Source organism: Tripterygium wilfordii, chromosome 4, assembly GCF_013401445.1.
Source record: "Tripterygium wilfordii isolate XIE 37 chromosome 4, ASM1340144v1, whole genome shotgun sequence".
Taxonomy (NCBI): Eukaryota; Viridiplantae; Streptophyta; class Magnoliopsida; order Celastrales; family Celastraceae; genus Tripterygium; species Tripterygium wilfordii.
Genome location: NC_052235.1, coordinates 4,860,132 through 4,880,817, shown reverse-complemented (window position 1 = coordinate 4,880,817; position 20,686 = coordinate 4,860,132). Strand labels below are relative to the sequence as shown.

Sequence of the window (20,686 nt, the reverse complement as noted above, 5' to 3'; positions counted from 1 at the left end):
GATTTGACGGTAATTTAGGTAAATTAACCTAGTGCTTCAGATTGGTTTGTTTGACACAACATCGTGTATCAAAATATATATTTTTTAACAAAGAACAACACCCTACAAATATATCATTTGGATATTTAATATGAGTCTAAACTCGGGTTGTCGGCCCAGTGTGCTCACAAATTTTTCACCAACAACGACAACATGATAAATTAAGTTAAAGCCGACCGCATGAGCACATGCATATAAGAATCCAAAACATTTAAGGCTACTCATTTACAACAAGACTTTCTGGCTCTTTATTTTTCAACTAAAGTGTCCTACAAAACCATTGTTCTATCTACATCTCACTGTTCTTTCCAGATTCTTCCAGCCACTTTCAGCTTCAGCTCCTGTCGATCATTGCCTGAAAAGAAGAGTGCCAAGTTCCGTTGAATGATCAATCCATCCTGACTATCTCGGACTTTCTTATGGCTATCGCGAATGCTTCTAGGAATTCCTTGCCATGTAAGCTTCCTGCCATTTCCACCAACTTCCAGACTGTAAGTAAATTGCCTAGCTTCATCTTCATCGCCCATGAATCGCAGAAAGGCCATGTAAACCGGTGCATTTCCTATGTGAAAAGCCTCAAAGTGCAAGCAAAATTGTCGGCCAAAACAATTAAATACCTGAACAAGATAAGAGAACTTTCAGGTGATTATAGATGGGCTCGATTCATTTCAAGAACCTACACTAGTCAGGGTGTCTCTGTTTTCATAGGAGGCGCTAGCAAAAAAATATCATACAAACAACACCAGTAGCATTTCTGAGGAAAAGAAGTAAATTTTCAGCTTTAATACTATCTTTTGAAGCCCATATAACTGCAGAGTTCCATCAAAATCTCATCATCTTTCAATGTAGCTTCTCCGCCATCAGTGAGTGAAACTAGGTGAGAAAGTATACACAACCAGCAAAAATCAGACTCAATTCGGTTACTGAAATCAACGTTATATTCTAAGCTGCTAATTCCATAGATTTTAAAAATCAAGTTGATGAAACAGCTCACGCAAATTTTTCGAAAGGACTTTCAAAGCAACTGATGTATTCATAAGAAAGAAATGCTGTTATAATTTTAAAAAGTCATTCAGTGTAAATGGTGGCAGAATCGAAAGCAATATTTAGTTATTTGGAACAAAAATAATCTGCAGCAAGGAAAGAAAGAGGGATCTTATCTTACTGTCAACATCCACGTAGCATTTTCAATTTCATGTGGATTGCATTTGACATATCGGTGATTGAAAGTAGATCCATCGTGCAAGTCAACCTTGTGATCCTCCTTGAGATGCATTATGAGGAATGAGATGTCACCAGTAACAGAACACTCAGCTCCAGCATAGGGGCAGCTGTATGGACGATATTTACAGATCTTTTCATGTCTGAGCTTGCAGTAGTATGGGAAGATATCCTGGCAACCCAAATTTTGGTATCGGCACGGGAGTTCCAAAGATGCTGCAACCTTTTCAAGAGCCAAACACCTTATGTTTCCAAGCTCTTGGCGGCAAGTTGGACAAGAGTTGCGTACTCTAGCCTTGCACTTCGAACACAAAGTGTGGCCATTGGAACACTGCAGTAGAAATTTTTTTTTAAAAAAAACATGTGATTGCTATAAAGATAAGATTTTAGATTTTTGTACTATAAATTTCCAAGGAAAAGATGGCGTATGGTTTTAACACTGCCACAGGGTCCAAGGTTTGATTCTCTGCTCAAGAAATTAAGAATATAAACCCATAATATATCCAAAAAAAAGAAAAGAAAAGGGAAGAACACTGGTCAGCTTACTTTGTTCATTGCACAATAGTATCAGGAATAGAAGTCTAATATCAAATACTCAATTCTTGATTCTTTTCTTAGAACCACAGAGAAGAAAAGAATCAACTTCTATGCAAAATGAATGTAAGGCAATGTATATCTGACCCTCCTTATAAATAACATACCTGAAAAATTGGAGGGTACATTAAACTCATGCAAACAGGACAGTCAAGTAGCTCATGAACATCATTATTTGATGACATTCCGAGATTTCCATTGGATGGATTGGAAGGCTTGCTTAAGGGAGAGCCTCTTTGTTCTGCATTTGACGTCATACCATAGTCTGAAAATAAAACGGGAGACTCAATCACTTCATTGTAGACTATGCCTCCAGGAGCCATAATTTGTTATGTAAAATGTCAGAACTTGTATGCTTTTCTCTATCCACAAAATTGGGATTTGTTCTTATTATCTCTTAAATTATGTCATTTGCATTGTCCTCCATCTGCATTACCCTGTAAAGCAGCAATAACATGAAAAATTCGATTTTTTTTGGAATAATTATATTTCACATGAATTTCTTCAGCTTTAATGAACTATATGACTGTACTACAAATTACTTGATCAATGAAAGAAAAAGTTGAGAAATCCAACTACAGATGATTTCAATAAGCGACAAAATAACAGTTAGGAATCCCTCTATGAAATTTAATTTGACAAGCAAGGGGTTGCAACTTGCAAGTGATGAAATAAGCAACGCCAAACTCAACCTGAAGATGCAACTAAAATGACTTCTACTAAATATCTTCATCAACTAACATGAGCATACAATAAATGAACAATATTAGCCTAACTAAGTGAACAAAGAACGTTGAATTAAGTGTACAAGTGCTATAATGGATTCAACATTCATACTTTTGCATTGTATAATATCACACGAATAAGAATTAGCCTTTGTGAAAATTCTTAAAATAGCCACTAGTATATGATCTCATCCTTGTATAACTAGTAGCTATTCTTTGATACCAGTATATTTCTGTTTCTGGTCAAAACAAGAGAGCAAAGAAATGCACAAACATTTTATCAGATGAGTTTCTGGTGATCTTTACATGGTCAAATCAAGTATTATAATACCGGGTTTTTTGAGCTTCTCATAGGACAAAACCAACATGGAAATAGTACAAAACCATCTTTTCAAATCCCTTGTTCATCAGATGAGTAAAAGGTGTGAAACAAAGACAAAATGAAATTAATGAAGCTGTAGGTCTTTCTACATGTTCCAACAATAAATAAATAAATCCATTGGGGCACATGAATTACTCTAATCCCACGAAATGAACTAGCACTAAAAAATCGGCAGTGTCCTAGAATAACAACTTGACTCCGGGCCTATATCATTTGGCTTTCACCGCAATTTTTCATAACATGTTCACATTCTCAGAACAAGTTTCAGGATATCAGAAACAACCCAGAAAAGAACTGACCGTGAAATATATTTCAAACCTAAAACAAGCAAAATCACAAATACAACGAAACGTCCCTTGAGCATCAAAAAAGGATAAAGATTCAAGATTTGAACTAATCAACAACAGATGCCCAAAACAAAGAACAAAATAGAGCAGAACTGACCAAAGCCTACATACCCAGATGAGTACTTGACCCCATAAGCTTGATCCAACAACATCAGAACCATCAGAGCAACAAAAACAGCTTAAACGGTCAACTAACCGTTAATATCCAGATGAGAAGACGAAGACGAAGACGAAGACGAAAAGCTTGAATATTCAATCAATCCAACGATTGAATCTTCTTTTTTTTTTTTTTTTTTCCCCTTACAGAGACAAAAGCAGTTGGGGACGTGGAGCAATATTACCGCAAATTGCGGGTCTTAGGCTTAGCTTGATTTGGAACAAATAATGAATACACAAGAGGTCAAGGATTGAGCTCCCGATACATAAAATATGTACAGCTAGCATTTAAGAGAAATCAAGTTTTAAAGTGCGATTTTATGTTGTCCACTTGTCCTCTTAACTCTTTTAATGGAAATTCGTGTTGGCTTTTCATGCTTCGAGTTTCGGATTGTGAATGTGACATTTCCATCGTAGTGTTTTTAAAATTCAGTTTTGATGATTTGATATCGGGACATTGAATTGTTGAGGTTGAAATTTCGAAAACAGAGATGATGTGGTGGAGATAAGGTGAATGAGATGGTTTTCATAAATATGTGAGTTTTTGATTAATTAGGGTGGGATCAGATTTTTTTAATTTCTATGGAGTGAAAATATAGCGGGGTATAGTTTGAAAATAATGGAGTAAAAATAAATTCAGGCCTAGGCTGCCAGCCTATAATGAATAATTCAATAATGAATTTACATATGTTGTTTCCACATTTGTTTTAGACTTTTAGTTGGTGAGTTAGTCAAAAGATAAAGATGTAGTCAAAGTAATTTGGTCAAATTAAAATATTCACTTTTTGCAACTTGTTTGGATGTATGTGTGCTTCTGTTGGGTTCTTGTTAATTTTTATGAAATAAAGGAAGGTTTCAATCCTGTTTCGATTTCCATTTTCAGTTTCATATCATGTTTTAGTAAATAAAGCAAAGTTTATTACATGATTCATCAAACAAACGAGATCATACAAAACACAAGCTCTTACGGTTGACTAATAATGGTGATAGATGATACGTACACAAAGCTTATTTAAAACCATGTTATTAGTCTTTTTCTTCCCAACTCAAATTGAGCTAACCAGAGCACCATCACCACTTGATCGAAGCGAATTATCATTGATTTTGCTGCAGTTCAATCTAATCTCTCCTTCTGTCCCTGTCAATACGCTGATATTCCCCATTCTAATCATGGACACCACAAAGGCTTCAAAGAAAGCACTTGAATTAGCACTGAAGTTCCTAACAATGTCAATCGTGTCAGACCCATTTGTAGAGAATAGCTCTTGATCACTCTGAAGAAGTCCTTGATTAACTAAAAGATTGGAGAAGTAATTATTGTCGAAAGCATTAGGCGTGGTCGGGTCTAGATCAGCCAAAACACTGAGGTTTCCGCTTTGAGGGCAAAGCTGTTGCAGTGTTTGAAGGTAAGTTGCGTTCAATGTTGGGTCAGGACTGCCAGTGCCACTGAAATTGTATAATCTGCCTATGAAACTGCTACATTGTGACCTTCCAAATGTATGAGCACCTATTCAAAAAAGAACAAACAAAGAAGAAAATTTTTATTATCTATCACTGAAAAAATATGATGAATATGAACCAAATTACCAATATCTCCATAGTCCATATATATGTAGTTACCAGAGAGAGCAACCAAATCGACGGTAGTGTTAAGGCCGACATCTGAGAACCTCTGTTTGAGTACGTCAACGGGTTGTGTTGGACCTGGAAGGGCAGTATTGGCTAATGCTCTATTTGCTGTTGTGCTGTCTCTTCTTCCTAACAAAACTGTCCACGATGGTCCTCCTGCCTGCAAAAACCATCATTTTTTAAACAACATTTCCATGATTTCTCTGCTTCAGATTGACTGTAATTTGTCTGTGTCTAGAAAAATTACCAAGTCAACAGATTCTTCGGCAGCAACAGTGAGAATATCAGCGCACGAAACAACGCCGGGACAAGCCGTTTCCAGCGCGGTCTTCATGGCATCAACAACATCATAACCCCTCGCGGAGTTATTATTTGGACCTGCTTCCTTCTCACTCACTATCCCCAAAGTGGCATTGTTGTCCAACAAAATTGATGCATCACAGCCCTGCGAAACACATGAGAGATTTAACAAAATGAACGAAAAACGACGATTAATACTTGGAAGTGTAAATATGGGGGAGTTGTGGAATTACTTGAACAAAGCAGTCGTGGAAATGAAGCCTAATGAGGCTGGCACCGATCCGGGGATCGGACTCTAATGCGTCCTCAATGATGTCGCGTATTATGGTGGTCACGTTCGGGCAAGTTTCGTCGTAAAATGTAGGACTCAGCTGGGCGTAGGAGAAGGATCCGCCCAGCAAGAATCCACTCAGTACAACCATGAGAAGTATATTGTGAAAACAGGGCATTTTCAGTCTTTTTGGCATATACCTCATTAATTTGTGGTGTTCGATTACTCACGTATCTATCTATATAGTGGGTTGATGCCCCCATAGATACGGATGCCAACAATAATGATCATGGAAATGAGCGGTGGATATGGTGCCAGGAAGAGTGGCTTACCTTTACTACACGTAAAAGTTCACGATGGTAAATCTGACTAGACATTAGTCAGTCAACACGAAGGTAAAAACACGTTTTTAAGACACATTTTTTCTTTAATCGGAGATTAAGATGTCAATTCTGGTGAAGATATGACACTTCTACGAAGATTGAATTCATTCTGTTATTGGATGTCGAGAAAGATTTAGAGAGTGGGTCTGAGTATGGACAATGCCAATATCATACATAAATCAACCACCTAGCTGGTACGAGTGTGCAATTACTCTAATCAATAGAAAGAAGTATCATTGGTGTCTCAGAAGAACTAATAGATTATAGCATTATGCCAAAATTCACAAGATCCAAGTAAAGAGTTTGTGGATGTGTGATAAGTTAGGTGAGAGGAATGAGAAAATTTTACCTTTTTTGAATGTTACGAGTTCCATTTCAACCACGTCGAACATAGTTTGTGAGTTATTAAGTACGTGGGTTCAGGGGCATTCAAAAGTTTGAGTGTCATAAAAAATATTTAGGTGAGATGTGGATATGAAACTCATTTTTATGAATATTTGCTTTGATTTTCAGTCAATTTCCTTCCTTATTTCTTTGAAATACAGGAAAAAACGAAAAAGAGATTCGATGCACTCGTCTTCCTCTTGAAAACGGAAGTGTGGATGTTGACAAAATGATTCACAAATTGATGAAAAGGAATCATTATTATTGCGGAATTTTTTGCATGGTTCATGAATGATGAACATGCGATGGGAGAATCAACCTTTGAAAAAGAGTGTAGCCCACGGTTTTTGTGAAAGTCAATAATTACCGTATCACTTTACTTTCTTTTTTTTTTTGAAAAATAAAGCTAATGATAATAGTGATGGGACGCTGGCACGGCAGTTTGACAATTGATGCTTCATCTTTTACACAATGATGTAAACATTTTTGTCGACGAACTCGCAACTAATGGGCCGTAAAAGCATACCTACTCTCTGCCAATTTTGCAAAATTGTTTTTAATTGTTTGGTATATCAGCCAATAGACTGGAACTACCCCAATCCGAAGCCGACAAGCATGACAAATCGATACACATATTTCCGTACGTCACAAATTGTTGTGCAAAACGTTTTTCATTCTCTCATTATACTTTCCTTTTTTAAAAATTTCAAATTCCATTTTGTAATTGCAAAAAATACGATTAGTTTGTGTGAGGTACCAGCAGTAGAAAGCATTCCAAAACATGAATCTCAATATCTCATAAAAAAATAAAACAACCACCCTAAATATTAATAAAAAAATTAATTTATATATGTCTCTAAAGAGGTTGACTTAAGGCAAACGAGCCATTGGTTGAGTGACAATGACTTTGCATGTCCCTGACTGAGGTCATGGGTTCTAGTCTCACCTCCTCCGAATATTTATAAGGAGGTGCGTGGGCTTCGTCTGCCCCTACGTGGGCTTGATAGTTTGCCTCTGTGTGGGCTTGATGATAGTTTGCCCCTGCGTGGAGCCTGTTGACACCTGTACTTTCATAGGCTTGATCTGGTGGTGTGTCGTATATTGTGTTTGTACTTGTACTCAAAAAAAAAAGAGGTTGACTTAAGATTCTATGGGCGATTGTGAACACAAAAATAAATATCAATTTAGGCATAGATAATCTGAAGGTAGCAGTTATTTACACATAAATTTAGACTCATTATACACACTTATTTCGTACACCCTAATATTTCTTTTAATACACACAATGAACTTCTCAAATTACCCTTTCACAAATATTAATTACATAATAATTAAAATCTTAAACTACCCTCTTCCTCCATCCACATATCCTAAACTACATTCTTCATCAGGGAGGCTCTCGTACAACAGTGGCCCTCTCACCGGTGCACAGAGCTACGGCTACTTGATTGACAGCCTCTTGTTTTCCCTTCAGAAATAGACGACATCAAAATTTGTCATTTTTCCGAAACGTAATGTATGCAGTTCCAAATTTTCTTTTTTCTTTTTCCCTTCTCTCTTTTTGACTACAAAGCCTCACATAATGGTCCTCAATGACGATTTGCCAACCCAATGAAGAACACGCCTCAAGCTTTCCCTGTAACCAACCCCAACTTTATTTACTCCTACACACACCTTTGATTTGTTTTGATTCACTTTGCTTCTCAATTGATAAACAATTAAACCCAATTTATTATTGTGTATCATAATCATCACTATATCTGGTTTGTTTTCTCTTGATTATTTTTTGTATGATAAATTTAATTAAAATATTTAGGTGATAAAGATTAATTCAATTTAATTGTATTGAAAAACAGATGTTGGGTGTAAAAAGTAAATAGGGTTTTAAGGTAATTTTATATAAGGATTGTTTGGTAAATTAAAATTTAAGAAATTTTATTTACACTACAAAAACATATAAATTTACCCCACTTTTGATTTTTTTTACATCCATATCCCTATATGAAATGTCTAAACACCCCCTTAAATGTAAATAAATATCAATCATAACATAATCTCTTAACAATAGTTTTTCTTCTGTTAAGAGATTCTGTAGTAAAATATCAATCATAGCATTGATATTATAGTGAGAACAAGTGCGAGCACTATTGTTTTTATAGTTGTTGGAGTCACTCAACCATCACTTGGAAATATTGTCGGAAGGGCACACTCTTCAGTCTTCACCATTGAATATAACTTTTGATGGAAATTCATCCCCTCAATATATGGAGTCATCTTTTTAGTGAACAAGATCACCGATTGCTACGTATGATCTTGGAACTTGAGGATCTCTTGTTTGGAAATAATCATCAATTTGTGCAAGAAGATAATTCTGTCCAGACAAGCCTTGCATAACTATAGTATTGAGCGAACCAGGCAACAAACTTGCATTGATCGAAAGAATACACTACAGGGTTGACCATACCAAGCCAATGCTACTTCAGTCTTGTTCTCCAATGGAACTATGAGATATTTAGGTCTCAAAAGTAGAGCAGGTTCATTAGCAACTAGTAATGGCAGAGCTTAGGGTAACTCTAATTGGTCGGGAAATTGGGTCGAACTAACTCTAATTGGAGCTCCACATCGGTAATTCGAACCCATTGTTCCATTGATCATCCAGATCTGTGGCAGCTTTAGTTCTATCCTGTTCAAATATGGTGGCATCTTGTACACTTCCAATTGAAAAATTGACATAGCCCTATTGCACTGTTTATATTTTAAGCTTAGACTATTTTAGGTTAATCATTATTAATTTGGTGTAAACTTATAATAAATTGGTGTAAAGTTATAAAGTGAAATTTTGTGGTGTAAATAAAATTTATGTTAATTTTTTTTTTTAAAAAGTGTGTACAGTGAGGCGAAACTGGTGTGCGAATAATGGCTCCATAATCTAAAAGCACAACCGAGGCGGCCCAACCCAGTTGGCTAAGACAGCCCATAGAGTTGGCCCATATTGCCTGAGGCGGCCCAGTTATTATTATTAGTTTATTGATTCTTATTTTAGAGTTGATTTGGTTTTCTTTTGCATTTAAGTCTTTGAGATATGTATGGCGCCAAATTCATTTCCGTGAGAGCGAATCTTCCACGTGTCAGAAAAAGAACCACACGTGTCTGTATAATAACCTTCTAGTCTCGGCTACACCAAAATTAATTCCTTCTCTTACAATGGCACTGAAATTCTGTGTAACAAATTCAGGACTCCAATTAAATTCAGCACACGCATTTTCGTCATCGCTCAAGCCCAAACCTCTTGTTAGTCTCAAATCCCACGGATCCTTCAAAAGCTTTCGAAACCAAAGGCATCTTAAGATCTGTCAATCCTCTTTGGTCGATGAACAACAGCAGGAGACCTCGTTCTCTGACGCAGAGAACCAGCTCATCGACGCCCTCATCGGAATCCAAGGTCGCGGTCGATCCGCTTCTCCTCGACAGCTCAATGTAGGTTACGCTTTTTGTCGATTGATTGAATTGAAGGTATTTTAACTTTAGGTGACTGTTTGATTTGAAAAAGTAGGGTTGTTGCAGGACGTGGAGCAGGCGGTGAAATTTCTAGAAGGATTAGGAGGTGTACCTGATCCAGTGAGAGATTTTTTTTTGCTTCTTTTGTTCGTGAGTTTTGTCATTAGGTGCGACTGAGTTTGTCGGTTCTATGCAGACGAGCTCTAGCTTGATTGAAGGTCGCTGGCAACTGATGTTTACAACCAGACCAGGAACAGCATCTCCGATTCAGGTTTTAATGCTATTATTCTCTGCTGTATATATGACGATATAACTGATACGTTCGTTTTCAGTGCTTGTATGTCTCCATTGATAACTTCAAATATATGGCTGATATGTGCTTGTGGAAAGTACAGAACCATTTGAACAAAAATTCTATCCGTTTGATGTTGGTAGGGGAAGTTAGAATAAGTTATACTTGAGGAAGGATCATTCATTTTTTTAAGTTATTGTTAAATTTTCTATGCCTTTTTTATTGCTCTTTCAACAATCATTCTGTTGAGAAGCAACAAACTTATAAGAGGTACTCAGCTGCTTTTGTGAGAGAGAGAGATAGCCCAATGCGCAAGGGGTCTGATATTGTGAGACTTGCCAAAAAGGTCTGATATTGTGAGGTTATGGAATAACATATGCATGCAGTCTACCTCTGGATTATAAAGAGAGTGTTTTTGTTTCTTTCACATGCAAAATAAGGTCAATAATTTGACATAGGTAAAATGGTATGACGTAAGGTATAAAAGTGGCTCCCAAATTATCAATCATCCTTTTCAATAACCGCATCTGTTCTCTGGCTATAATTGTAGAGAACATTTGTCGGAGTTGACTTCTTCAGTGTTTTTCAAGAGGTCTGTCTTCGGACAAATGATCCACGTGTCTCCAATATTGTAAGATTCTCTGATGCAATAGGCGAGCTGAAAGTGGAGGTATGACTTCCTTATCTATTATTACAACCAAAATGCATGGCCATTTTTTCCTAACTTTTCTGTAGTGCAAAAGATATTATGATTTATTTTTTTCCTCGTTGTATAATGAACACTATTCATCAACACACCATTCGAGAGATTCAAGTTGCAGAGTTTCGTGGGAGGTCTTTAGACCCAGCTTCCGGGCAGAGCTTTTAAGCTACACGAGTGTTTACAGCGACCGCCACTGGACAATGTGATGCAGCTGCCGGGGGCGCTGTGTTGAAACCACAACAGAGACAAAAGATATCCATAGGCTACAACAATCACAGTTACTCCAAGAACGAAACTTGTAGATATATAGATTGCTTCAGAACTTCAGAGAGTCTTACAACAGAGCGAGGAGCTCGCTATCCAAACTAACACTAAGAAATCTCTCGGAGATTTGTTCAAAAATTCTAATCTGCCCAACGGCTACGCAAGACAATAGAGCACTTAAAAACAAGAGGAGTGCAACAGCTAAAAGAGAAAGACAGCAGAAGATAAGACAGCATAGCTAAAAAACTGGACAAAAGGACAAAAAGTCACGTGACCCCAACTGCCATCACTGCTCACTGCTGTTGGACCTAGGTTACACAAGAGGGGGGGTGAATCGTGTCTCCAAATTCCGAATAGGAATCCCCTTATATCAATTTCACAAATCAAGCACCACACCAAGCAGACAAAGTGAGTCTTACTAATACAATTGTCCTAATTTATTTCCAGGCAAATCAAATATTATATTTAGACTTGTAACTTAAGTATATAATGCGTCTAGATGCAAAATCCTATCAATTTAATCAATGGCAAAGTATAATTGTACACAAGTGGACCTATATGAGCAATATGGATAAATTGCACAATAGGAACCAATTGAAGCAAAGCTTCTAACAAGATAAACACTAGAAAGTACTTAACGTGCAATTTTACAGGACAATAACAATATGAACAGAATAAACAATAATATAAAGTAAATAAAATAAAGCAAGTTATGTTAGATTAGAAGAGTTAATGAAAGCTGAAAAAGTAAAGCAAGTAAAGAGCACACAAGTAATTTATAGTAGTTCGGAGACATTTCTCCTACGTCTACTACCTAGGTTCGCCACCTAGGATTTTCCAACACCTAGGATTTTCCAACCTCCACTAAGGTGTGACTTTTCAAGAGCTCCGCAAAACTCTTACACAAGGGTTTTAAAATTACCCCAACTCTTCCCCATTCTCACAAATATAGTACCCGGTTTGGGTTTTACAAAGATAGACTCAATGATTCACTCACTCAGTGTTTGCACTAAACAAACTAGGAGGAACTCTCAAGAGATTTTAAAGTGAGGCTCACGGATAGAAAATCGGATTTGAGTTTAGAAGAGCTCACAAGAAGAGAAGATTCTTCACACCTGGAATTGCAATAGCAATCGGTGAAGATGAACAATAAAGATTTAGTTCTTCACACCTGTGTTTGCACTAAGCAAACGGTGAAGCAAGATAGAAGAATATTATATGAGCTTGGGTGAGAAATTGAGAGCAAATAGCTTTGATAATTCTAACACTTTCTTGCGTAATTGGTGATGTCCCGAGTGCTCATTTTATAGTTCACAAGGACTCCTTGATTGCCTCTTGATCGTCGGTGATTTAATTCTTGAAATAATAGCTTTGATTTGCTCCTTCAATCACTTCCATTTCATTCAACAATTAACCCCACGTTTAGCTCTTTCAAATAGGAAATGATAATTTTCACTTTTACTTTGATTATGTTCCATAGAGAATAGAAAACCTTTATTGATTTACTTCCTTTAATAACCAAAGTCTGATTCACCTTCTTAACATAGAAACTTGACTCCTTAAAGAGTATATGCTTCAAAGATCTTTCTTTTTGTCGAAGACTAATTCACCTCCATGTAGATTAGGAAACTTCTTGATTTGTTTCCTTCTTAGATCAGACCTGACATGCACCATATAAGACTTGATATCATTCTCCATAATTCTTGGCTTAATGGCTTCAAATATGGTAAGTCTTTCTTCATTTGAAATCAAATGTCGGCCAACTCTCTTTCCATTTAGTCTCTGTAATTTGGCAGCACAAGCAGGAGATTTCCTTTATGAGAGATTGACCTCCAGCTCTCCATGATTTCGGACAATAAGTAAGGAAAGTAGACCTTTTGCTTTTAATCTCGAAAATATCACCAAGTCAAAAAATTCCTCATGGAAACTGAATCATCCTCTTTAATATAGATCTTGCATATGTAACAAAAATTTTTATAATGAACTCTTGATGAAGTCCCTCTCAACTTTCCTGAAAATTTGCTTGTAAACTCATTTGAGTTTCATGTTTGAACTATAGGTTAATTGAGGTTAAATAATTAAAATCTAAGCATATAATATCATAACATATACAGACTAATGTGCACGTAAGTTTCTAGCTCAAATAAATATCATATAGTCATATAATAAGTCACATAAATCAATCGGATAATAACATTGCGTAGCAATTTCGGACAGATATTTGGACAACGATTTTGAGCAAGAAAAAGTCAGAATTTCTTAATCATGTCCTCATGAAAAATGTTTATTATGATGTAAAAAATGTCTCTACCAAATTTCAGCTTAATCGGAATTCATTTGATATAAAAAAATCAGTGAGTTCACAAGTAGGTTTAAACCTCATCAATAAAAACCAATTTCAAATTCAATCTTAAATTCATCACATAGTGCATGTAATCAAATAGCACAATAATATTGGATCATCAAAATTAAAATGTAGGACCTTTAGTCCAACAACTGCTTGGGAGGATGCTTTCCACGTCATTGGATTCACCATTTGGTTGGGGCCTGCCTGCATCACAATGTCAGCCCCTACCTCCCCCATCTAACACTGTCATCTTCACCATCACCACCACCAGAACAACACAAAACCATCATTCCCCGAAATGTGCATAATACAAAAGCTCTTACAGTTGACTAATTATGGTTATAGATACGTACACAAAGCTTATTTAAAACCATGTTATTAGTCTTTTTCTTCCCAACTCAAATTGAGCTAACCAGAGCACCATCACCACTTGATCGAAGCGAATTATCATTGATTTTGCTGCAGTTCAATCTAATCTCTCCTTCTGTCCCTGTCAATACGCTGATATTCCCCATTCTAATCATGGACACCACAAAGGCTTCAAAGAAAGCACTTGAATTAGCACTGAAGTTCCTAACAATGTCAATCGTGTCAGACCCATTTGTAGAGAATAGCTCTTGATCACTCTGAAGAAGTCCTTGATTAACTAAAAGATTAGAGAAGTAATTATTGTCGAAAGCATCAGGCGTGGTCGGGTCTAGATCAGCCAAAACACTGAGGTTTCCGCTTTGAGGGCAAAGCTGTTGCAGTGTTTGAAGGTAAGTTGCGTTCAATGTTGGGTCAGGACTGCCAGTGCCACTGAAATTGTATAATCTGCCTATGAAACTGCTACATTGTGACCTTCCAAATGTGTGAGCACCTATTCAAAAAAGAACAAACAAAGAAGAAATTTTTTATTATCTATCACTGAAAAAATATGATGAATATGAACCAAATTACCAATATCTCCATAGTCCATATATATGTAGTTACCAGAGAGAGCAACCAAATCGACGGTAGTGTTAAGGCCGACATCTGAGAACCTCTGTTTGAGTACATCAACGGGTTGTGTTGGAGCTGGAATGGCAGTATTGGCTAATGTTCTATTTGCTGTTGTGCTGTCTCTTCTTCCTAACAAAACTGTCCATGATGGTCCTCCCGCCTACAAAAACCATTTTCTTCAAAAAAAAAAAAAAAAAACTTCCATAATTTCTCTGCTTCATATTGACTCTTAACTTGTGTCTGTTTAGTAAAGTTACCAATTCAACAGATTCTTCAGCAGCAACAGTGATAATATCAGCGCACGAAACGACGCCGGGACAAGCATTTTCTAGCGCAGTCTTCATGGCATCAACAACATCATAACCCCTCACGGAGTTATTATTGGGAAATGCTTCCTTCTCACTCACTATCCCCAAAGTGGCATTGTTGTCCAACAAAATCGATGCATCACAGCCCTGTGAAAACACGAGAGATTTAACAGAATTAGCGACAACGACGAGGATTAATACTTGGAAGTGTGAATATGCAGTAGTTGTGGAATTACTTGAACAAAGCAGTCATGGAAATGAAGCCTAATGAGGCTGGCACCGATGCGGGGATCGGACTGTAACGCGTCCTCAATGATGTCGCGTATTATGGTGGTAGCATTCGGGCATGTTTCGTTGTAAAATGTAGGGCTCAGCTGGGCGTAGGAGAAGGATCCGCCCAGCAAGAATCCACTCAATACAACTATGAGAAGCATATGGTGAAAACAGGGCATTTTCAGTCTATTGGGCATATACCTCATTAATTCGTGGTGTTCGATCACTCACGTGTACCTATCTATATAGTGGGTTGATGCCCCCGAGATACGGATGTCAACAATAATGATCATGGAAATGAACGGTGGATATGGTGCCACGAATGGTGGCTTACGTTTACTAGAAGTAACAAGTTCTTAACAGATGAGAGTTGGTTTGGTTGACAATTGATTGAGTTAGACATATGTATGCCTAAGGTTCGATTCCTATCATAAACGTAATTCTTTATGGTATTTAAAAAAAAAAGTAACAAGTTCATGACGATAAATTTGACTAGACATTAGTCAATCAACACAAAGGTACAAACATGGTTTTTAGATAAATTTTTCCTTTCATTGGAGATTTAGAGTGTGTTTGAATTGAGAGATTTGGGGAGAGGAGAAGAGAAGAGAAGGGAATGAATAATATATTTTCCTCTCCCATGTTTGGATAGATAAAAAAAAGAAATAAAATAAAATTAGTTTAATTTACTAATTTATCCTTACTTTTATGCTAGAAGTGTATGTATAAGGGTAAAATAAAATTTTAACTTATAAATAAATTAATTAGTCATCCTTCCCTCCAATTCCCTTCAAATCCCCCCTCTTAATTTTTTATAAACTATCTAAACAAGAGAATTGGAAGGAAAATTCATTTTCTTTCTCTTCCCTTTTCTCAAATTCCTCAATCCAAACACACTCTAAGATGTCAATTCTTATGAAAGGTATAACACTTCTACAAAGATGGAGATGGAGTTCATTGTGTTGTTGGAAGTTGAGAAAGATTTAGAAAGTGGGTGTGAGTATGGATCGTGTCAATATCATACATAAATCAACCACCTAGTTGGTGCGAGTATGCAATTACTCTAATCAAGAAAAATAAGTATAATTGGTGACTCAGAAGAACTAATCGATTATGCCAAAATTCAGAAGATCCAAGTAAAGAGTTTGTGGATGTGTGGTCGATCGGTTTGGGTGAGAGGAATGAGAAAATTTTGCTTTTTTTGAATGTTGTGAGTTGGATTCTAACCAAGTCTTTACATAGAATTACTACCGACTTGTATGACAGATAAAGTTTGCAGGTTATTGCGTGGGTTCATGGGGCACCCAAAGGGATTGGGGTTGGCGGGTCATAAAAAATAGTTTGGTGGATGTAGATGTGAAAGTAATCTTCATTAATATTTGCTTTGAATTTCAGTCTCTCTTTTTTTCTTTGAAATAGTAATCGGGAAAGGAAAAGAGATTCTATGCACTCAGCCCACTTCAAAACGGAAGTGCGGTGTTGAGAAAATGATTCCCAAATAAATGAGAAGGAGTAATTATTATTGTGGAATTTTTTTCATGGTTCATGAATCATGAATGATGACATGCGATGCGAGAGAATCTATCTTTTTGAAAGTGATTTCAGAAATGCTACTAGTCCCAGCAAAAATGGTCCCAGCAATCCCAGTGCTGAGGTGGCTCATGACATGAATAAAATATGTGGTCCCATTTTAACTTAAGTTAACCTCATCACTCAACCATGGTTTTGTTTTAACCTAGCCCCTTAACCAGATCTACTCTCAAACTCGCGCGATCTGCATATGCCGATCTCCTCATCTCTCTCAAACCAGGCGTGCCTCTCTCAACCCTGATTGACACCAACGACCCCCTTATCTCTGCTCTCGACCCAGGCACGCTCTCTTAACCCCGAAGTCGACCCCCCAACAGGCTGCAACTCGATGCACTTCTCCTTCCTAATACAAGGTAAGTCCCGACTGAAAAGTGCTGCACATATGTGAGAAATATGTTGTATATAAATGTCGTGGTATATTATTATACTTCTGTATTTCACAGTGCTGGAATTGCTTCTGATGTTGCAACTAGTGCTCTTGTTGGGGAATCTAATGTCTTCACTAATATATCCTCACAAAAAACTTTGCTTAGTAATCTCACATTATTATAGAGATCAAATGCAGATGATTTATTTGATTTTGGAATATGTGAATGCAAAATTATTTGTCAATGTTTTCTATCAAATTATTTGTCATCTGCTTAGGTACATATGTTTGTCACTGTTGAATGAGAAATTGGCTCTATGGGTGATCATTTTGTTGAAAGTTCAGAAGGTGAGGATGAAAGCAAAAACGATAAAATGGCACAACTTGATGAACTAGTTCAAGAACTGCAGATTGGCATGGTCTTTAGCACTATAGATGAGATGCTGAATTTTTACAGAAAATTTGGGAAGCAAAAGGGTTTTTCAGTGAAGCGGAGATCATTGAATAAAGATAAAGATGGGATAATAAAATATGTCACATTTACATGTGGACGATCAGGCAAGTTGAAGAGTCAATCAAACAATGCCTTGGAGCCTCGTTCATGTGTGAAGATTGGTTGCAATGCAAGGCTGTGTGGTCGATTATATCTTGATGGAAAATATGTAGTTAGTCATTTTGAAGACGAGCACAATCATGGTTTGAGTCCAAGTAAAGCTAGGTTTTTTCGTTGTAATCGTGAAATAAGTTCGCATGTTAAGAGGTAGCTTGAAATAAATGATATTGCTGGCATTAGACCAAACAAAAGCCATAATGCACAAGTAATTGGAGCTGGTGGACATGAGAATCTTCCCTTTCTTGAAAAAGATACAAGAAACATGATTGCGAAAGTTAGACGATTAAGGCTTGGTGAAGGAGATGCGAATGCAGTGCAAAGCTATTTTTTGAAGATGCAATCACAGAATGAAGGTTTCTTTTCAATGATTGATTGGGATGAGCATGGTCGACTAAAAAATGTATTTTGGGCAGATCCTAGGAGCAGGGCAGCATGTAAGGAATTTGGTGATGTCATTACGTTTGATACTACATACCTTACTAATAAGTATGATATGCCTTTCGCTCCATTTGTTGGGGTTAATCACCATGGTCAATCGATACTACTAGGATGTGGATTAATTTCTAATGAAGACACAGTGACCTTTACATGGTTGTTTCAGACATGGCTTGCTTGTATGAATGGCGTTGCCCCTTTTGGAATCATCACTGACCAAGATAGAGCAATGAAGAACGCAATTGCAATTGTTTTTCCAAATTCTAGGCACCGTTTATGCTTATGGCATATAATGAAGAAGATGCCGGAAAAGCTGGGTGCCTACAATGAATATGATTCAATTTCTCTTTCCCTTGCAGAGGCTGTTTATGACTCACAAAGTCAGCAACAATTTGAAGATTTGTGAAACTCGGTAATTCGTATCTATAATTTGGGCGGCAATGCTTGGTTGGCGACATTTTATGATGATAGACACTTGTGGGTTCCAATCTTCGTCAAGAACAATTTTTGGGCGGGAATGTCGACAACTCAACGGAGTGAAAGTATGAATGCTTTTTTTGATGGATATGTGAACTCAAAAACCACTTTGAAACAATTTGTTGAACAATATGAGAATGCTTTGAGGAGTAAAGCTGAAAAAGAATGTCAGGCGGATTATGAATCTTTTTGCAAGCAGGTGGGTTGTGTTACTTTCTACGATATGGAGAAACAAATTCAAGCAATTTACACAACAACAAAGTTCAAAGAATTTCAATCTGAAATAACTGGGATGATGTATTGTAGGATTATTTCAGTTGATCAGTATGATATGGTATCAGTGTTTACTGTAGCTGAGGATATTGTTTATGGGGAGAGGGGGAGAAAAAGAGTAGCGTACAGGGTTTTATATTATGCAGGCCAATGTGATGTGAAGTGTACATGTTACAAGTTTGAGTTTAGGGGAATTCAATGTAGACATGCCATTTCAGTGTTAATTCACAATAACATTAGTTTGCTTCCTGAAAAGTACATCATAAAGAGATGGAGAAAAGATGTCCGGAGAGTTCATACACGGATCAAAATCAGTTATGATGGATGGATAACCACACCTGAGCAATTGAGATATGAGACTATGATCAGTGCTTTTACTAAAGTGGCTGACTTGGCTACGGATGACGAAGATCAATACAAAAATGTCATGACTTGGATTGAAGGAGCAAACAGGAATATGTCATTGCAAGTATCTCCTCATTTTGTAACTAAAAATGTACCATTCACCAATGATCCCATCATCAAAAGAGGAAAAGGACGTCCCCCCTGTACAAGGAAGAAACCGACAATGAGAAGGAGAGGAAAAAGGACAGCAAATCAAGATGTCAACAACTTGATGGTATACCCTTATGAAATTGTTAAATTAAGATTATTATCTCTTATTGCGTGTTATTTAACAATCTGATTTGGTGGGGAATGTTCTTTAACAGGATGTTAATACTCAATCTTCACAAAGACAAACAATAGTCATTCTAACAGAGGTAAGGGGAACACAAGAGAGTCACGTAGGTTATTCTAATCAAGGACGAGATGGTGGTTTTCTATCTTTACTTAGAAATGCATCAGAGGTAAATTTTCTTAAAAAGCTCATTTTAGTGGTATGAATTATCTTGAATGTGAGCTATTTTGCTTAATATCAGATTGTTTATTTTTCAGGTTGGTGAAACTTCAGGAAGTGGAGGGTATCAGTCACTTGTGGATGGAATTGATGAAGATATGTAGTTTGTTTATCAACTACCTTTGTATTTTTTGAGTAGTAACTTGTTTATCAATTACCTTGATGAAGACATGTAGCTTTTTTGAGTAGCTTGTTTATCAGCTACCTTGATGAAGACATGTAGCTTTTTTGAGTTGTATTTTTTTAGTTCAGTGGGGGTGAAAACAACGTTATATTGAATATGATTGAATTTGCAAAGTGACTTGTTAAGTTGATGTGTAGCAAATGCCTATTCCAGGAAGGATTGGAATGAATTAGAAAAGATTTTGTTTATTTATGATGTGTCTTTCTGGAATGGTTGGAATGAATTGGTTAAGCTTAAAATAAAGGAAGACAATATACAGAACAAATGGAGCAAATTGGCTCATTCAAAAAAAAATTATACTCATTAAGTGTATTGTTCTTCAATTAGGAACAATATACAGAACATAGGGAGCAAATTGGCTCATTTAAAAAAAATTATACTCATTGAATGTCATTCTCCATGTAGGAACAACCTGCTATACTGCCCAACTTGCAATTGCACAACCTGCTTCACATACAACACCTTTCATCTACTCAGATGGCACTAATTGAACCAACACAAAATAAGTAATTTTACCCTCTATTCTATCGACTTGTACCAACACCACAATATTCTGAGTGACATGTATGCATTTCTATTGGTTTTTGGTTGAACAATCAGAACTTGTAATCTTCTCTAAATCTTCTCAAAATGATTGCCTGCGCCACCCTTGCTATTAGACTCCGTGAGCTCATCCTGCGCTACCCTTGCTATCAGACTCCATGAGCTCATTCTTCTGTGTAGAGTGAAAATTCTGGTGTGAAAGAGATGAG

At 36.8% G+C, this 20,686-nt stretch overlaps 6 protein-coding genes across 11 annotated transcripts; 3 read left to right on the top strand and 3 right to left on the bottom strand.

Annotated features, from left to right (window-relative positions):
- Positions 1–80: 80 nt before the first annotated feature.
- On the bottom strand, positions 81–3,845 carry LOC119997690 (E3 ubiquitin-protein ligase SINAT2-like). 6 transcript variants are annotated; one of them, XM_038844857.1, is made up of 4 exons: positions 3,406–3,845; positions 1,962–2,119; positions 1,205–1,591; positions 81–656 (listed from the first exon to the last, which is right to left on the bottom strand). In XM_038844857.1, exons 1-4 carry the CDS (start codon positions 3,467–3,469, stop codon positions 336–338), a joined length of 930 nt encoding a protein of 309 aa, XP_038700785.1. In that variant the 5' UTR covers positions 3,470–3,845; the 3' UTR covers positions 81–335. The 6 variants fall into 6 exon arrangements, with proteins under 6 accessions (XP_038700785.1, XP_038700789.1, XP_038700788.1 ...); XM_038844861.1 differs by having other exon boundaries at positions 3,420–3,836; XM_038844860.1 differs by having other exon boundaries at positions 1,962–2,291; positions 3,406–3,833.
- A 481-nt stretch (positions 3,846–4,326) lies between these two features.
- On the bottom strand, positions 4,327–5,884 carry LOC119997752 (peroxidase A2-like). Its single transcript, XM_038844937.1, has 4 exons — positions 5,627–5,884; positions 5,341–5,538; positions 5,085–5,253; positions 4,327–4,971 (listed from the first exon to the last, which is right to left on the bottom strand). Exons 1-4 carry the CDS (start codon positions 5,867–5,869, stop codon positions 4,511–4,513), a joined length of 1,071 nt encoding a protein of 356 aa, XP_038700865.1. The 5' UTR covers positions 5,870–5,884; the 3' UTR covers positions 4,327–4,510.
- A 3,099-nt stretch (positions 5,885–8,983) lies between these two features.
- Positions 8,984–10,967, top strand: LOC119996832 (probable plastid-lipid-associated protein 12, chloroplastic). The gene is made up of 5 exons (XM_038843625.1): positions 8,984–8,998; positions 9,504–9,908; positions 9,996–10,049; positions 10,126–10,200; positions 10,772–10,967. Exons 1-5 carry the CDS (start codon positions 8,984–8,986, stop codon positions 10,895–10,897), a joined length of 675 nt encoding a protein of 224 aa, XP_038699553.1. The 3' UTR covers positions 10,898–10,967.
- A 2,867-nt stretch (positions 10,968–13,834) lies between these two features.
- Positions 13,835–15,318, bottom strand: LOC119996286 (peroxidase A2-like). The gene is made up of 4 exons (XM_038842867.1): positions 15,061–15,318; positions 14,774–14,971; positions 14,508–14,676; positions 13,835–14,394 (listed from the first exon to the last, which is right to left on the bottom strand). Exons 1-4 carry the CDS (start codon positions 15,301–15,303, stop codon positions 13,934–13,936), a joined length of 1,071 nt encoding a protein of 356 aa, XP_038698795.1. The 5' UTR covers positions 15,304–15,318; the 3' UTR covers positions 13,835–13,933.
- Positions 15,319–16,852: 1,534 nt separating this feature from the next.
- LOC119996035 (protein FAR-RED ELONGATED HYPOCOTYL 3-like) lies at positions 16,853–20,055 on the top strand. Its single transcript, XM_038842537.1, has 4 exons — positions 16,853–17,040; positions 17,333–19,471; positions 19,563–19,700; positions 19,789–20,055. The coding sequence occupies exons 2-4, from the start codon at positions 18,620–18,622 to the stop codon at positions 19,852–19,854; spliced, it is 1,056 nt and encodes a 351-aa protein (XP_038698465.1). The 5' UTR covers positions 16,853–17,040; positions 17,333–18,619; the 3' UTR covers positions 19,855–20,055.
- LOC119996831 (protein FAR1-RELATED SEQUENCE 4-like) lies at positions 17,372–18,508 on the top strand. The gene is made up of 2 exons (XM_038843624.1): positions 17,372–17,772; positions 17,848–18,508. The coding sequence occupies exons 1-2, from the start codon at positions 17,372–17,374 to the stop codon at positions 18,506–18,508; spliced, it is 1,062 nt and encodes a 353-aa protein (XP_038699552.1).
- Positions 20,056–20,686: the final 631 nt, after the last annotated feature.

Coding starts and splice junctions, on each gene's coding strand:
- LOC119997690 (XM_038844857.1), bottom strand. CDS start 3,469: ATGGTTCTGATGTTGTTGGATCAAGCTTATGGGGTCAAGTACTCATCT. Junction 2,120..3,405: donor ATCTGGGTATGTAGGCTTTG/GTCAGTTCTGCT, acceptor TTTTATTTTCAG/ACTATGGTATGACGTCAAAT. Junction 657..1,204: donor ATGCTACGTGGATGTTGACA/GTAAGATAAGAT, acceptor TATCTTGTTCAG/GTATTTAATTGTTTTGGCCG.
- LOC119997752 (XM_038844937.1), bottom strand. CDS start 5,869: ATGAGGTATATGCCAAAAAGACTGAAAATGCCCTGTTTTCACAATATA. Junction 5,539..5,626: donor TCCACGACTGCTTTGTTCAA/GTAATTCCACAA, acceptor TGTGTTTCGCAG/GGCTGTGATGCATCAATTTT. Junction 5,254..5,340: donor CCGAAGAATCTGTTGACTTG/GTAATTTTTCTA, acceptor TGGTTTTTGCAG/GCAGGAGGACCATCGTGGAC.
- LOC119996832 (XM_038843625.1), top strand. Junction 9,909..9,995: donor CTTCTCCTCGACAGCTCAAT/GTAGGTTACGCT, acceptor GGGTTGTTGCAG/GACGTGGAGCAGGCGGTGAA. Junction 10,050..10,125: donor TAGGAGGTGTACCTGATCCA/GTGAGAGATTTT, acceptor GGTTCTATGCAG/ACGAGCTCTAGCTTGATTGA.
- LOC119996286 (XM_038842867.1), bottom strand. CDS start 15,303: ATGAGGTATATGCCCAATAGACTGAAAATGCCCTGTTTTCACCATATG. Junction 14,972..15,060: donor TCCATGACTGCTTTGTTCAA/GTAATTCCACAA, acceptor GTGTTTTCACAG/GGCTGTGATGCATCGATTTT. Junction 14,677..14,773: donor CTGAAGAATCTGTTGAATTG/GTAACTTTACTA, acceptor TGGTTTTTGTAG/GCGGGAGGACCATCATGGAC.
- LOC119996831 (XM_038843624.1), top strand. CDS start 17,372: ATGGGTGATCATTTTGTTGAAAGTTCAGAAGGTGAGGATGAAAGCAAA. Junction 17,773..17,847: donor TTGAGTCCAAGTAAAGCTAG/GTTTTTTCGTTG, acceptor TGCTGGCATTAG/ACCAAACAAAAGCCATAATG.
- LOC119996035 (XM_038842537.1), top strand. CDS start 18,620: ATGTCGACAACTCAACGGAGTGAAAGTATGAATGCTTTTTTTGATGGA. Junction 19,472..19,562: donor AAGATGTCAACAACTTGATG/GTATACCCTTAT, acceptor GTTCTTTAACAG/GATGTTAATACTCAATCTTC. Junction 19,701..19,788: donor TACTTAGAAATGCATCAGAG/GTAAATTTTCTT, acceptor TTTATTTTTCAG/GTTGGTGAAACTTCAGGAAG.